Source organism: Zalophus californianus, chromosome 16, assembly GCF_009762305.2.
Source record: "Zalophus californianus isolate mZalCal1 chromosome 16, mZalCal1.pri.v2, whole genome shotgun sequence".
Classification (NCBI taxonomy): Eukaryota; Metazoa; Chordata; class Mammalia; order Carnivora; family Otariidae; genus Zalophus; species Zalophus californianus.
The window spans coordinates 25040758-25056592 of NC_045610.1; the positions used below are offsets into that span (position 1 = coordinate 25040758).

The following is a 15835-nucleotide window of genomic DNA, read 5'->3' on the forward strand; positions in this document are numbered from 1 at the left end:
CACGCAGAACGTGCCCTCTTTAATACCCATCACCAGGCTAATCCGTCCCCCCACCCCCTCCCTTCTAGAACCCTCAGTTTGTTTCTCAGAGTCCATCGTCTCTCATGGTTTGTCTCCCCCTCCGATTCCCCCCCTTCATTTCTCCCTTCCTACTATCTTCGTCTTCTTTTTAACATATAATGTATTATTTGTTTCAGAAGTACAGATCTGTGATTCAACAGTCTTGCACAATTCACAGTGCTCACCATAGCACATACCCTCCCCAATGTCTATCACCCAGCCACCCCGTCCCTCCCATCCAACTTGTAGCAAATTTAGGGGTGGCATTTTTCCTCTCCAAAATCCTTCCCAGCTCCAATATTCATTGACCATACAATTTTCTCCTGCGCATCTCCCTGCCTCCCATCTTAGGAAAGAACACTTTCCAGAGAGAAGCAAGTGGAAATCATTAGGCCCAGTAATTTAACACCATCTCAGAAGCTTGCATATCATTAAATTGTTTAGAAACATGCTCTGAAGTTATAAGTTTTCCATTCTGTGGTGTTACTTTTGATATCCTGACAAGATATTTTTAGAGCCCATAAAGCCCAAATTAAAACATTGCTACAAAAAAAAAAAAAAAAAAAACGAAGTGAAATTAAACCAGGGCTCCATAAATGGAAAACTACAGTAAATAGCAGATAGGAGTGAAGGAAAAAGTACCAAATATTTTTGAGAACTATTTTGAGAGGAGAGGAGATGAACAGATGCTCCTGATCAGCATGCAGAGATGTGCCTATGTCCTGCCAGGGGGAGAGGGAAGGTGTCACGCCTGTAGACTCCGTCTCGACAGGCTCTCACCCTCGGATTAGTGCAGACGGAGCTTCCTTCCCGCTGGTGAGGGATGGGTGCAGGCTGCTCACAGGGGGTGCGGTATATCACCTTTACTGGACATGCTCAAGGATCTCAGTGGCCTTCTCCTTAGTCGCTGGTTTCTTGGGTCTGGTCTGGAATATGGTTAGTTAGACCGAAAACCCCCTTGCCTTCTTCCTTTTTCCTGTTTCTCTCCAGATTAACTGTGTTTCTGGCATTTCTCACACAACCTCCATTTGCGGGTTTCCCTGAGCTCAGATTTAAAGACCCATCTGAAAAACCACGGCTGAGAAGAAGGTCTACACCTTTAGGTTCTTAACTTCTTTAGGCTATAGACCTCTCTGACTACCTGATGAAGGCAATGAGTCCTTAACTTGCTAGTTAAGAGTTTCAGTGGGTTTGTTGATTCTCTCAGGCTTATTAGTCCACCCCATGTTAAGAGACTTTGCCTTAGGTAGTGATAGAATCCCTCGTGGCCTTGGATTAGGGATGCCTTGGCCCTCAGCTAGAAACTGTCACATTTCCTCCAGACCCAGCATTCCAGCTACGGTGGGAATTTAAATGGCCCTCCTTTTCTTGGAGACTTGATACAATTCTAATTGGATAATTTAGAACAAGATCAAGGGGTTTCTTTTGGCAATGCTAAGATACCCTTGGGTTTCTTAGTAAAGAAAGGGATAAAGAGGCACCGGGGTGGCTCTGGCATTAAGCATCTGCCTTCGGCTCAGGTCATGATCCCAGGGTCCTGGGATCGAGCCCAGCATCGGACATCCCGCTCGGGGAGGAGTCTGCTTCTCCTTTTCCCTCTGCCTGCTGCTTCCCCTGCTTATGCTCTGGCAAACAAATAAATAAAATCTTACAAAAAAAAAAAAAAAAGAGGGACGCCTGGGTGGCTCAGTCGGTTAAGCGTCTGCCTTCAGCTCAGGTCATGATCCCAGAGTCCAGGGATCAAGCCCCACATGGGGCTCCCTGCTCGGTGGGAAGCCTGCTTCTCCCTCTCCCTCTGCTGCTCTCTCTGTCAAATAAATAAATAAAATCTTTAAAAAAATTTTTTTAAATAAAAAAAAGAAAGGGATAGAGAGAGAGTTCTTTAAGGGAATTAAAAGTCTCTGAGTCACTGTTGAACCCAGGGAGAGAGATGAAAAGATCTTCAAGTCTATGAGAGGAAGTGTAGGCAGTAGATGCCAAGAGTCATTTTCCTTGTCCCCTGAATTTAGGACATACAACAAGATTTTTGTCACTAGTGGGTAGGGGTGAGACATAATGATTAATGAAACCAGCCCACACCATTAAGGAATATGCCAACCTGCATAGAGTGGAGGGTGAACAAATTAACACCCTCACCCTCACCTTCCCCACGCCACCTGCCTGAAGTACATGGCACACAGAGGTTTTTTTAAATTAAATATTGGAGGAATGACTCAGTTCAATGAGTTGACTTGCCCTATAGTGTCATTTTATGCTAACCAATTGGATTTTGAAGAATGTCTCCCAAAGGCAATGGATTTTTGTTTTTATGTTGAGTGTTGAGTCATTCCTAGTTGCTGGTAGACTCAATGTTCTTTTCAGGCTACTCCCTATGGCTGATAATAAAACCATTATGGGAACAGGGCAGGCATCCAGAGTCCAGGACTTGTTGGAGGCTCTGCGAGGGAAGAGGAGAAGTGGAGTGGGGTGAGGGAGCAGGCAGGGACAGATAAACTTTGAGGTTCTGACTTACTTCCCCCTTTTGAATTGTAAATATTATTTGGGGCAGGGGGGCGAATAGATATATAATATCTACATCTGTGTTCAATTCCTTGTTTCTTTTTTCTACTGTTTTCTTCCAGTCTTGGTCCATATTCATGTTGGCTTCTCAGAGCTATAGTGTAATACTCTTTTGGTTTGTGTTTTTAAACTTAGCATTATATAACATTTTTAATGATGTTGTTTATTCCTTATGAGTAACTTTTAAAAACAGACTCAGCTCTCCCTTTTTTTCCTGACTGTAAATGTAAAGCATATTCATTAGTTTTAGAAAGGCAGACAATATGCAAAAAAGGTGAAAAATCACCCTTTACATTTTGAAGTGTATCCTTCAAGACTTTTTTCTATGCATATATAAATCCATACTTTCAAAAATGGAATCAGGGCACCTGGGTGGCTCAGTCGTTAAGCGGCTGCCTTCTGCTCAGGTCATGATGCCAGGGTCCTGGGATGGAGCCCCACATCGGGCTCCCTGCTCCGCGGGAAGCCTGCTCGCCTTCTCCCACTCCCCCTGCTTGTGTTCCTGCTCTTGCTGTCTGTCTCTGTCAAATAAATGAATAAAATCTTTTAAAAAAATGGAATCATACCAGACATGTTGTTTTAGGCCTTGTTTTCCACGTCATTAAATATAAAGTACTAATTTAAAAAATTTTAATTAGTATTATGTAGATACAGAGTAATATTTTAATAATAGTATTTCAGTAGTAAAGTATTTTTAAAATTAATTTTATTTACTATTTAATAGAGTAGTATTTTTAAGTATTGGTGTTCCACAGCTGATTTACCCTTTCCTACTGATTACACTTCAATTGTTTCCAAATTGTCACCCTTGTAACAGTCCTTATGCACACATCATCTTTCCTTAGGACCAACTCCTAGAAGTAGAATTTGTGGGCCAAAGGGAATGTACATTTAACATTCTTCATTGTTCCCAGTAGAAGTGTGTAAGACAGCCCCCTTTCCCTTACTCTTGCCAATACAATTTCCTTCTTAATAGCCGCAAAGTAGTCCCGGATTAATGCTCAAACACACCAGGCTCTCCAGTTTGGCGGGGAGCCACATTCCCCTAGGCATGTCGTCAGCCACAGTGTCCCTGTCGTGTGCGGGTACCACCGCCAGATGGCGAGAGGGAGATCTGGCAGGACTTCGCGGGGCGGGGTGGGGATCCCAGCCCGGCTCCGTTGGCCACTGTGGTCCGACCCGGTGCCGGCGAGGGCAGGGGAGGAAGTGGGCAGTATGGACTGGGGGCTGCAGCGGTGGAGTGGGGGGGACCCCGGGCCTAGAGGACACGAGAGCAAGGGCCAGGACGTGGAGCTCAGCGTCCCCGGGAAGAAGATACAGGTTGAGTAAGCGGAGGCTGCAACGTTCCCATCAGCGCCGAACCCCGCCGTGCGCCGCTGGAGGTCGCGAGCGGGCGCTGGGCCGAGTCAGGGGCGAGGTCGCGGCTGGTTACCCGCACCTCCGAGCGCCTCCGGGCCGAGCCGGCCAGGCAGACGCCGGGACTCCGGCCGCAGCAATGCCTCTTGCGGCCTCGGATCCCCGGAGGGCGGCGCGGGTGGGAAAGGCTAGAGCGGTCCGGATCCGACCGAATGCCCCGCGCCCCACTTAGTGGCCGCGGACCTAAGGCAAGTCACCGGACCTCTCTGCGTCTCGGCTCCTCTTCTGTGAAATGGGGTCACTGCGGTACCCACCTCAGAGAAGACTGTTGCGAGGCTCAATTGAGATATTACATGGTAGCTTGTACTTTTTGCACCCTCCCGAAAAACGCTACCACCACTTAACCATCGCCCAACACAACTGGCTTATTGACTTCCCGGAGGCTACAGAGGAACAGAAGAGGAGATCCGTCTCAGAAGAGGCTTACTGTATTCCATTCTCTCCGAGCTCCCTCTAGACCTTTGTCCCCAAACCAGAAAGAAGCGTTATAAACCATGGCCCTCATCACGGGGAGCCCACGGCATAACCGAGGAGTCATCAGCGATACACATGCAGGAAAGTTACTTCGAAGCTCTTACCAGGGGTCACAATCACCGGCATCTGACGGTTCTCCTGGGAACAGGGGTTACAGCCCCACCTGGCCAGCGCTGAGCTCTGACAAAGTCCTGGGTCTACTCGGCACATCTTGCTCGCTTCCCGAGTTCTGTTCCCTGTTGAAGGGGGTGGCTGGTGGCCACCCCCAAGAACGAGGGCATGGGAGGGGGAGGGGAGCTAGGCTCTGTGTTGGCGGTTGCCATGGTATTGCTCCGAGTTCTGGAGCCAACCTGCCCACTCCCTGAGACACTCAGGTCACAGAAGCAGTAGGTCAGAAGCCTGAGGGGACATAACGAGGGCCACTTTGGAGGCCGCCAGTGCACCTGTTGAGATGGAGGCCTCCGATGGGCAAGGGGCTGAAGGGGACAAGCCACTAAACAAGGTGAAGTGGGGCTAGGGAGGTGAGGGAGGGAAGAAAGGAGGGTCCTTGAGGGGCTGGTCTTGGAAAGCAGAGAACATGAGATTCAGGGAAGAAAAGAAGAAGGAAAAATGGTGATGTACATGAGCTAGCAGGAGACCGAAAGAACAAGAGAAGGTTGATTCATTCAAAGACATACATTCCTGGCAAGATGATTGTTGGTTATGGAGACAAGTGCTCGTGTGTGTGTGTGTGCACGTGTGTGTGTGTGCGTGTGCACTTGAGTTATGGTCTGTGTGCTGGATTGGTGTGTTTATGGAGTCGATCCGCCAGAGTCCCCTCGCTCTGGGGCCTGGAGGAGCCTGGGTTCCATACTCTCTCCGTTTCCCTTCCACCCTCTCCCTGGTCTCCGCCTTCAGAGTGGTCTGGGCCTGAGTCTTCCTGAACACAGGCAGGAATTAATGCTCACTTTTCTGAGAGGCTTTTGCAAAGTCAGGTGCAAATCCTACTGTGTCAACCTAATCTTGTGCTCTGACTTCAAGTATTATTTCAAAGTCACTTTGTCTTCATTAATTTTCAGCTTTTTTTTTGGCCCCACGTTTGCTGTCAGAGAGCTTCTTCTCATTACCATCACTGTCACATGCTTTTCTGAGTGCTCATTATTGTGGCTTGATGCTAAGGGTTGGAGGCGGGCCTGGGACTTAGGCGCTCAATAAATGTTTGCTGAATGGATGAGTGAATGACTCCCTGCTCCCTCCCCCAAGGAGTCCCTTAAATCGCTTGGTGCCTCAAAGTGTTCTCATCCGTAATCAGGGATAATGATGTCTCACCTTAAAGAATTTGTGGGAGAATAAAATGAGTTCATGTTTATCAAGTGCTTTGCAAAATTAGCTACAATACTGTGCTCTAATGATTATAAAAGAAATGGGCAGGGCATTCTAGGTTTTCTAAGCAGGGATCTTCAGGGTTGGGTTTCTTTGCTGAGGGCTTACTTGCCTCAGGGCTGGGCCAAGGAAGAGGTCCTAGGGAAAACGGAGAAGGGCTTTGGTTGGAGTTTGGACCACTGGCTGCCTCGCACTGCCCCTCAGGAGCACGCACCTAAGCCCCCCAGCTGACCGCGGCGCCCTGCCTCCTCCCAGGTGACAGATGTACCCTGCTTGGAGAAGAGTTCCGGCACCACACCCACTGGAGACTCACTTGTACGCCATGCCAAGGGCCTGGGCCAGGACACCTTCAAAATTGTGAGTAAGGGACCTTGTCCCTCCTCCAGGCCAGGAGACCTGGGTCAGAAATTGGCAGGCCTCAGATCCATAGCTTACTGTCCCACTTGTCATGTCAAGTAAGACCTTGACGAGAGCCTCCTTACTTAACCGACTTAACACTTCGTGGCCCATAAGGGCTACTGGTTACTTGGGGCTACCCATCTGCCTCTTCTTTTCTCCTATGGTTGCTCATTTCACCTGTTGCCTCTTCAGTGTAAAGAATATCTAAGGCCACTGAAGAAGTTCCTGCGAAAGCTGCACCTGCCCAGGGATCTTCCCCAGAAGAAGAAGCTAAAGTACATGAAGCAGAGCCTGGTGGTCCTAGGCGACCACATCAACACCTTTTTGCAGCACTACTGCCGAACCTGGGAAATCAAGCACTGGAGGAAGTAGGGCAGCCTTCTTGCCCTTCCCACTATACCCACTCCTGGGCCCCACCCCACACCCCATTCAAGGACACACCTCAGTCAAGATCCCTGAGTCCTTCACCTTTATGTGAAAGAGTGAGGATCCTGGAGTGAGCATGGTGAAGGAGAGGTGGAGAGAACAGGGGCCTCTAGTTATTCAGGGCAGCACTGATTCATGGCAGCTTGCACACGCAGTGGACAAAGAACTCTCCTGACCCTGTGGAGAATGACCTCTGATCGAAAAACTGCTGTGTGGTGTGGGTGGCCAGCACCAGGATGGGGTACTCAAGGTATAGCAAATGTCCACCTCTCCACGTCCCTGACCAAATCCAAGGAGGCAGGATGTGGTCCATTTCTCCCTGAGTGGGTCATGGACACAAGACAGAGGCTGAAGGGAGAGGGACTGTGCTCTGCCTCCCTCAGCCTTGGTTTCCCCCCGCAGGATGCTCTGGCGATTTGTTTCTCTCTTCTCAGAATTAGAGGCGAAACAGCTTCGCAGGCTCTACAAGTACACCAAGAGCAACCAGACGGCCGAGTTCCTGGTGAGGCGCTCAGGAAAGCTCCTCCCGGGCCCAGCTGAGGGTTGGCTGGTGTGTTCTTAGATTGTGGGGGGAGGCCTGGGGCTGAGGGGGCCCTCTGATACCGCCAGCATCCCTTGACTTGTTTCCACACTCACTGCCTCAGGAAGACCCCACTGCCCCTACCTTTACCCCCGACAGGGGGCACAGTGGGGCTGAAGAGGGCAGAGGCTCAGCTTCAAGTTCTTGGTATTTCTTCACTCTCCACACCCACACCCTGATGTTGACAGGTGCAGGGACATTCCCGAGAAGATACGGGTGGGGATGGTGGAAGCCAGGCAGAGAGGCACAGCCAGCTTGGGGAAGGCTCTGAGGACTATCAGAGCCTGGCCTGACTTTGTTCAAAAACAGTGACTCTCAAACATTTTGGACTCAAGTCATGTTCACCCTCTTAAAGAGCTATTGAGAAGCCCCAAAAGCATTTGTTTATGTAGGTTACAGCTACTGATATTTGCCCTATTAGAAATTAAAACTAGGGGTGCCTGAGTGGCTCAGCTGTTAAGCGTCTGCCTTCGGCTCAGGTCCTAGGGTCCTGGGATCGAGCCCTGCATCGGGCTTCCTGCTCGGCGGGAAGCCTGCTTCTCCCTCTCCCACTCCCCCTGCTTGTGTTCTTTCTCTCACTATGTCTCTCTCTGTCAAATAAATAAATAAAATCTTAAAAAAAAAGAAATTGAAACTAAAGAAAAAATTCTAAATATGTACTCACTAATCCATTTAAAAATCAAAACAAGGAGCCCATTACATTTTAACATAAATAATTTTTACAAGGAATAGCTATATTTTTCAAAACAAAAAAATGTAGTGAGAAGAGTAGCATTGTTTGACATTTTCGCAAATCTCTTTAGTGTCTGGCTTAATAGAAAACAGCTGCTTCTGCAGTCTCTTATGGTATGTGACTTGGCTGAAGGACGTGAAGAAAACCCAGGCTGTACAGATGTGTAGTTGGAGAAAAGAGTATTTTACTAGCATTTTCAGAGAGTCATGGATATTTTTCTTTGATACCACACCAAAACCCAACAAGTGGCAGCTACTTATTAGCAATGTGGAATCTGAAACCATATCAATGAATGTTTATATATGTATATATAATTTTAGGTTTACAGAAAATTTGGGTGGAAAGTACAGAGATTTCCCGTATACTAACCCCTCCTGTTGCCCTCATTATTAGCATTTTGCATTAGAGAGGTACATTTATTACCATCACTAAGCCATTATTGACACATTATTTATGACACATTATTAACTAAATAATGTCCATAGTTTATATTAGGGCCCAATCTTTGTGTTGTACATGCTAGGTTTTTTTTTTTTAAGATTTTATTTATTTATTTGAGAGAGAGAGACAGAGATAGTGAGAGAGAGCACGAGCAGGGAAGAGAGGGAGAAGCCCTCTGCCAAGCAGGGAGCCCGATGCGGGGCTCCATCTCAGGACCCTGGGATCATGACCTGAGCCGAAGGCAGATGCTTAACCAACTGAGCCACCCTATAGGTTTTGACAAATGCATACTGACATGTATCCACCGTTCCAGTATTGTACAGAATACTTTCACTGCCGTAAAAATCCTGTGCTCCACATATTCATCCCTCCATCCTTTCCCTCCAAACTCCTGGCAACCATTGATCTTTTTACCATCTCAATATTTCCAGAATGTCATACAGTTGGAATCATACAGTGTGTAGCTTTCTCAGATTTGTATCAATGACCTTTTCACACTAGGTTCATTAGAATCCATTGGTTTCTCTCTTGCACTTTGAGGAGACCCCACTTTGCAGGGGGTCAGCGGGATCAAAATATTTCAGGGGTCCCCAGGGTTTCACAGAGCACCCTTTGGGAATCACTGGTTCAAAATAAGAATCATAGGTAACAGTTTCTATGTGCCAGGCCCTTTATGTTCCCTCCTAGAATCTTCAAAAGTAACCCTACATGGTAATTACAATTAGTGTCCACAGTGTGTAAATGAAGATGCCAGATGCAGAGAGGTAAAGTAACATGACCCAGACCACATAGCCAGTGGGGGCAAGAGCCGGGTTCAAACGTAATCTGGCTCAGGGGAAAGCCTTGCTCTAACTACGGCACCCCACCCCACTCTAGCTACGCATCTTTAACCCAATCCTTTCCCCCTTTGGGTCTCTGTTTCTTCCTCTGAACATGAATGGGTGGATCATTTCAGGGAATCCTCCTCTGAATATGAGGTGTTGTCATTTTAGTGATTCCCGGATTTCACTGGCCAGGAAAATTTCAAAAGATATTTTTAGGCTCTCAATTTTAATCTTGCCAAAGACTTTAAAACAAATACCATTGTTTCATTACAAACAAATGCATAAGGCACTATAACTCTAGGCCAACAGACACATGAGAAGATGCTCAACATCACTTATCATCAGGGAAATAGGAATCAAAACTACAATGAGATGCCACCTCACACCTGTCAGAATGGCTAGAATTAACAACACAGGAAACAACAGGTGTTGGTGAGGATGCGGAGAAAAAGGAACCCTCCTAACACTTTCCGCAGCCGCTGTGGAAAACAGTATGGGGGTTCCTCCAAAAGTTAAACATAGAACTACCTTATGATTCAGCAATTGCACGACTAGGTATTTACCCAAAGTATACAAAAATACTGATTTGAAGGGGCACATGCATCCCGATGTTTATAGCAGCATTATCAGCAATAGCCAAATTATGGAAAGAGCCCAAACATCCATTGACTGATGAACGGATAAAGAAGATATGAGATATATATATATATATATATATATATATATATATATATATATATATATATCAGCCATCAAAAGAATGAAATCTTGCCATTTGCAATGACGTGGATGGAGTTAGAGTGTATTATGCTGAGTGAAATAAGTCAGTCAGAGAAAGACAAATACCACATGATTTCACTTATGTGGAATTTAAGAAAACGGATGAACATAGGGGAAGGGGAAAAAAGAGAAAGGGAAGTAAATCATAAGAGACTCTTAACTATGGAGAACTCTTAACTATAGAGCCATAGAGAACTATAGCAACTGAAGGTCGCTGGAGGGAGGTAGGCGGGGCATGGGCCAGCTGGGTGATGGGGAGTAAGGAGGGCACTTGTGAGGAGCACTGGGTGTTGTATGGAAGTGATGAATCACTAAATTCTACTCTGGAAACCAATATTACACGATGTTAACTAGAATTTAAATAAAACCTCGAAGCAAATTAAAAAAGACACTATATATAACTCTAAAAAGAGATGGAGGGCATATATCCAAGTAAAGAAGCACCCAAGAAGAGACGGTTGGCAGCCCAGCCTCAGTGCCCCCACGGTCCTTCCTCTCCCCCGTCTGTGACTCGTGCCTCCTGCTGGCTAGGCAGGGGGGGTGAGGTGCAGGCAGACCACGGTCATTTCCTCACGGGGGCAGGGCTGGGGCTCTGGAACGTGGGGCCCTCTCTTCTCCACGCTCTCCTCAACATTATGGGCGCATTGCAGGTGACGTTCTGCCCCTTGGACACCCTGGAGAGCTCCCTGCTGGCCGACCGGGAAGACAGTCTGCCCAAGCTGTGCAGTGCGTGGGGGCTGCACAACAACATCAGCTGCATGAAGGAGAGGCTGTCCAAGATGCAGGTGCCCGGCCGAGAGGCCTCCCTGCTGGGGGAGCCACCACCCCGGGGCCTGGGCAGGAAAGGTAATGCCCTTAGGTGTGGGGGCATCGACAGCCCTCCCTTCCCATCTTCCCTTTAACCCCACACTTCTCTCTCGGTCCATCTTTCCTTCCCCTTCTGCACTTTCTTCTTTTCTCTTTTTTGTCCCCCTCCCTGCGGGGCTGCTTATCATAGAAAGTTTGAAATGTATAGATAAGTGCAAAACAGGAGAGAGGAAAATCACCCATCCCCCAAGGCCATGACCGGTAAAAGTTTTCGCGTGTCTCCCCTCAGCATTCTGCATGATTTCCCTCTGGAGGTCTCATGATGCATACAGTTTGGGATCCTGCGTTTTTCAATGAACAGTTTAAACGAAGCCACTTGCCCATAGGAGTAGAGGCAGAGATCATCGCTGGCAGTCAGGAGTGGGGACTCCCAGGAGGTGTCTAAGCAGAGGCGGGAAGCCTGCTCTGGGTGTTGGGTGGGCTGTGGACTAAGGAAGTGGTTCATTCCCACAGCAGGGGGAAAGTCGAGTCAGATGGCCTGGGACTGGCCTTCCCGGCAGCCTTGGTCTCTGCCACGACTGCACTGCTTGGCCCTCTGGACAGAGGCTGTGGGGTGAGGGGACAGAGACTCTTCAGTGAGGGGTCCCAGCCAAGGTTGGAAGCTATGAAGGCCCCTCCTGTGCACTGAGGTACAAAGAGATGTAGGAGCCACTTACCCTTCTCCCTTCTGGATCCGGCTTCGGGGACCACAGTTTAGCTGTTCTTGCTTTACTACTGGGGGAGCAAGTGAAGGTGAACAGAGTGGCCTAGGATCTCCGAGTGTGGTCCTAAATTGGCCCCAGGTGTTCCTCTGAGGGTCGGGCTGGCTGGGTCTGATGCAGGCCCCCGGCGCTCGGGGCCTCGCCCACCAGTCACAGCTGCCCCGAGGGGAGAGCAGGAGGGAGAATGGGGCAGGGGCAGTGGGCGCGTGTCAGGCAATTACTGAGGCCCAGAGCTCTGTCTGGGCTCTGTGAGGGCCCTTGGCCCTGGTGCCTATAGTTTAAATTGAGGAAGCAAAATATCCAATGGAATGAAGGCCAGTCCATGATGAAGATGATGTAGGCCACGCAGTTCATGAATCAGATAGGGAAAGTGAGCTCTGGGCTTTGGGGCCAGCCTCCTCCATACCAGGGGACTGGTATCTTTATTTCACCTAACCCTCACCCCTCCGGCATCCTCAGATGGGTGTTATCACCCCCCTTTTATGAATGAGCCATCCGAGGCCACAAGGCAAAGGGTAGGACAGGCTGGCTGGAGGAGGTAATTCTGGGACGGGCTTTAAAGAAGGGGCAGAGGAGAAGGAGGGGAGGAGGGGTAAGGGAGGGAAGGAGAGGAAGGAAAGGTGTGTGCAGAGATGAGGGGCAATGAGCAGACAGTCTGGGCCTGGAGGTGAATGGAAGAGCAGGTTGAAGAAGTGCAGGACGAGGGGTAATAGGAAAAAGCCTTGGATGGTGGGTTAAGAACGTTGGCTTTTATGTAATTCTTAAAATAACATTTTATTCCTACAAACAGAAGCGTAGCATAGAAAATAAGGTGATACCGACAAGCAAAAATAAGAAAATATAAACATCACATTGTCCTCCCTACTGCTAGCACTTTCCAGATGTTTTTTATACATATCAATACATGTATTTTAGCCAAATGAGATCTCACTGCGTATAGGATTTTGATTGGAACTTGCTTTTTTCAGTTAATTAGATCAGCATTCCATGTCAATATTTTCCTTTCATCCAATTGTTGGATTAAGTACTCCTTCTTCAAATTTTCCCGGGAGTCCAGGACCTTTCTTGCACCGATTTCCCACTCATGCATCATTGCACCTGGTCATGTCTCTTCCATCCCTTTGAACCCAACAAAATCCCCTTTTTCACATCCTGACTTGTTGAAGAGATCAGGCCACTGTTCTGCAGAATGTTCCACTTTTGACACTTGTTGCTTCCTTTTGGCATTTTTTTTTAAGCTTGTTCCTCTGTGCATAAACAGGACTTCAGATCAAAAGTCCTGATGAAGTCCTGTTAAATATTTGTTTGCCTGGGATACAGACAAGGTTGTGTTCTTCACCTTGTGTTATATGACAAAGCACGTGCTGTCTGCTGGACCCACCATGAACGGGCTCTGGTCAATCACTGAGTCCATCTGTGATATTAAAGGTAACCCATCTGGTGTTTCTTTGGCACCATGTTCATAAGTCAGTTTTTAAGTAAAAAGATGGCAGGGGTTGGCAAACCGTCTGGCAGCCAAGTCCTGGGAACCAGGGCCTGGAATCTGAGACGGGTGTGGGGAGGTCTCAGCGTCAAGAAATGTGGTCTGGTCCTGACTCTGCCCCTCTCTTGCCTAAGGCTTTGGGCAGGGTGGGCTCTGCGCTTGGGTGAGATCCCTCATCTGTAAATCGGGGTGATACAGTCTTCCTCCGCCACAGGGTTTCTGTGAGAAAAGAGGAAGGGACAGAGGTTGCAAGTGAAGATAAGATTTTGTCATTCTTCCTTTCTGTCCCTACCACCCCCCCTGACATGTTACAGGCTGAGATTCTCTTACTGCTTATGTTATCAGGACTGTGTCACTTTCCCTTTTCAGGTTCTCTAAGGAAACTTCCTCACAAAACAAAACTCAAGAGAAAGAGGATTAAGGAAGCTCCAGAGACTCCAGGGACCCGCCCGTAAGAACAGCCAGGCAGGAGGGGCAGGGGCAGCTGGCCCTGGCTCCCAGAGCACTTGTCTTCAACACCTCTGCACCCTGGAGGCTGGGGGCCAATGAGGGGAAAGAAGAGAACTGTCTTTGTCAGAAGGATGATCAGGTCTTAGTTATGTATAAACGGGGTGGGGAAATAAACATCCTTAAGACAGTTCTACCTTACTTGGCTAACAGTCATCATTCATTCATTTTGTAATTTATTAAAAAAAATATTTGCCAGCTACCTTCTGAGCGGCAGGTGCCCCACACGAGCACAGACAAATAAGGGGTGGTCACTTGCATCCATGGCCGTCCATCGCCACCTAGAGCAGGAGACACACGTGGAGAGATGTTACAACAGTTGAATAGAGGTGCGCGGGAGGCCTTGGCCGGTAACAAAGGAGTGATGTATGCCCAGGGAGGGCGCAGTGTCGGGGGGCACGGTGGGGAGCGGGCCTGGAGTCAGAGAGGGAGAGCAGCCTGCCTCAGTTGTCTGCACTCGGTCTCCTGAGTAACCTGGGGGGGGACCATGGCAAGGGAGCCGTCAAGCAGTGGGAACGAGCTGGTGTGACCTGGCGCCTGGGGAGATGCTCTGCAGGCCGCAAGCAAAGTGCACGGAAGTGAGAGATGGGAGAGGCCGGAGGCGGTAGAGGAAGCCACATCAATAGTCGTAGCTAGGATGGTGGTTAAAACCGGTGGTCAAAAATCAGCCGCTGCCTGCGAAACTCGGACCACTGGTGTGTTGTTTGCCCCTTGTGTTCTACTTAGTGTTTAAAACATTTAAAAAAAAAAATCAGTTGCCAAAATTAACTTGGTACATTTCACATTAAAAACAACGAACAGCAACAGATTTCTGGCTTTTAACAACTTGCCACATGTGGATGTGCCTCCCCGCAGAAGGGCACGTGGCTCAGGTTTCACGGATACTCTTTCGGCTTCACGGCAGTCCCCACCCTTCCCTCTTGCCTCACACTCTGGCCTTCTTCCCTTTCACTCGTTTCGCTTTTCATATTTGCTACCCTGGGGATATACAAATGCAGTGAAGATGCGCAAAAAGGGGGGTGGGGTGAATTTGTGACATTACTTAGGATAAAACGGACAGTTTTGGTGACAGATGTGAGAGATAAAAGAGGGAGGAGAAAGGTAGTGAAGATGGTACTTTGTTTCTAGCTAGAAAGACCATGTAGCTGGTGGTCAGCTCCAGGAGGGGACACAGGTGCAATCATTTTCCAAAAGCACAGGAGGCAGCAACATACGAGGTGCCCCATATGTGTGTGACCCTTTCTCCTCCCCTCCCTCAATTCATATTCCGGAGTGAGCATCATCACAATGTTTAAGTGTCAAAATGAATATCAATCTAGACTTGAAGAACAAGTACACGGAAGTATAAAGAGGGAAAAAACACCCTGGCTCTCTCTTTGTTGTTTACACTCTTTGCTTCCCAGAAGTGGCGAGATGAGAGTACGGGCTTGGGGGTTGGCCTCGCTCCAGGGGCCCCTGGCAGTCCTGACAACGCGAGGAGGATTTACCAGAGAAGGGTGAGCTGGCTGGAGGATGTCCCTGATGATGGAGGGCCTCTCCAATTTTCTCCACTCCTGAGCGATTTCACTGACAAGGTCCCAGGGAAAGGGCTGGCCATTCTGGGAACACAACAGAAAAGGGAGGTGTCCCTGTGTGTGATGCAGCACCACCACCCAGAGGAACGACAGGGTTCTACAGCCTCATTCTTCCAACTGAGGCAGGGCATGAGCAGAGGCGGAGACCAGGGGGAGGGCTGGGAACTTTATATCCGCCCTCGGACCGCAGGAGGCTGGAAGGCAAAATAGGCAACAGTCTTGGTTCTGAGGCCCTCTTAACTCTTTCCTCAAATTTAGTAGGATCTCAGAATTCCAAAAAAGATCACAGGACATTGCTTCACTCAAAACCCTCCAACAGCACAAAGGATTTTTAGGGCAGTGAAAATACTCAGTGTGATACTAGAATGGTGGATATGTGTCATTATACGCGTGTCCAAATCCATAAAATGTGCAACATCAAGAGTGAGCCCTACTGGAAACTATGGATCCTGGGTGATGATGTGTCCTTGTAACAGGTGTATCACTCCGGTGGGGGCGGGGGGTGAATAATGAGGAGGCTGTGCATGTGTGGGGATGGTGGTGTACGGGAAATCTCTGAATCTTCTGCTCAAATTTGCCATGAACCTAAAACTGCTCTAAAAAAATAAAATATTAAGGGGTGCCTGGGTGGCTCAGTTGGCTAAGCGTC

The 15835-nt window shown here is 48.3% G+C and overlaps 1 protein-coding gene and 1 long non-coding RNA gene across 4 annotated transcripts; one reads left to right on the forward strand and one right to left on the reverse strand.

Moving 5' to 3' along the window:
• Positions 1-4770: 4770 nt before the first annotated feature.
• Positions 4771-13744, forward strand: C16H17orf64 (chromosome 16 C17orf64 homolog). Of its 3 annotated transcripts, none has more exons than XM_027626577.2 (6): positions 4771-5011; positions 6127-6228; positions 6463-6638; positions 7099-7246; positions 10705-10900; positions 13475-13744. In XM_027626577.2, exons 1-6 carry the CDS (start codon positions 4961-4963, stop codon positions 13558-13560), a joined length of 759 nt encoding a protein of 252 aa, XP_027482378.1. In that variant the 5' UTR covers positions 4771-4960; the 3' UTR covers positions 13561-13744. The 3 variants fall into 3 exon arrangements, with proteins under 3 accessions (XP_027482378.1, XP_027482380.1, XP_027482379.1); XM_027626579.1 differs by having other exon boundaries at positions 4786-5011; positions 7131-7198; XM_027626578.2 differs by having other exon boundaries at positions 4798-5011; positions 7099-7198.
• On the reverse strand, positions 12245-15206 carry LOC113939879. Its single transcript, XR_003525355.2, has 3 exons — positions 15100-15206; positions 13816-13893; positions 12245-13324 (listed from the first exon to the last, which is right to left on the reverse strand). It is a non-coding gene; the product is annotated as an uncharacterized LOC113939879 (long non-coding RNA).
• Between the last annotated feature and the right edge of the window lie 629 nt (positions 15207-15835).

Excerpts from the sequence above, each read along its gene's own strand:
- C16H17orf64 (XM_027626577.2), top strand. The coding sequence starts at position 4,961 with ATGGAGGCCTCCGATGGGCAAGGGGCTGAAGGGGACAAGCCACTAAAC. Across the intron at positions 5,012-6,126 it reads GGGACAAGCCACTAAACAAG|GTGACAGATGTACCCTGCTT; the intron begins GTGAAGTGGGGC and ends GCCTCCTCCCAG. Across the intron at positions 7,247-10,704 it reads GCCCAGCTGAGGGTTGGCTG|GTGACGTTCTGCCCCTTGGA; the intron begins GTGTGTTCTTAG and ends GGCGCATTGCAG.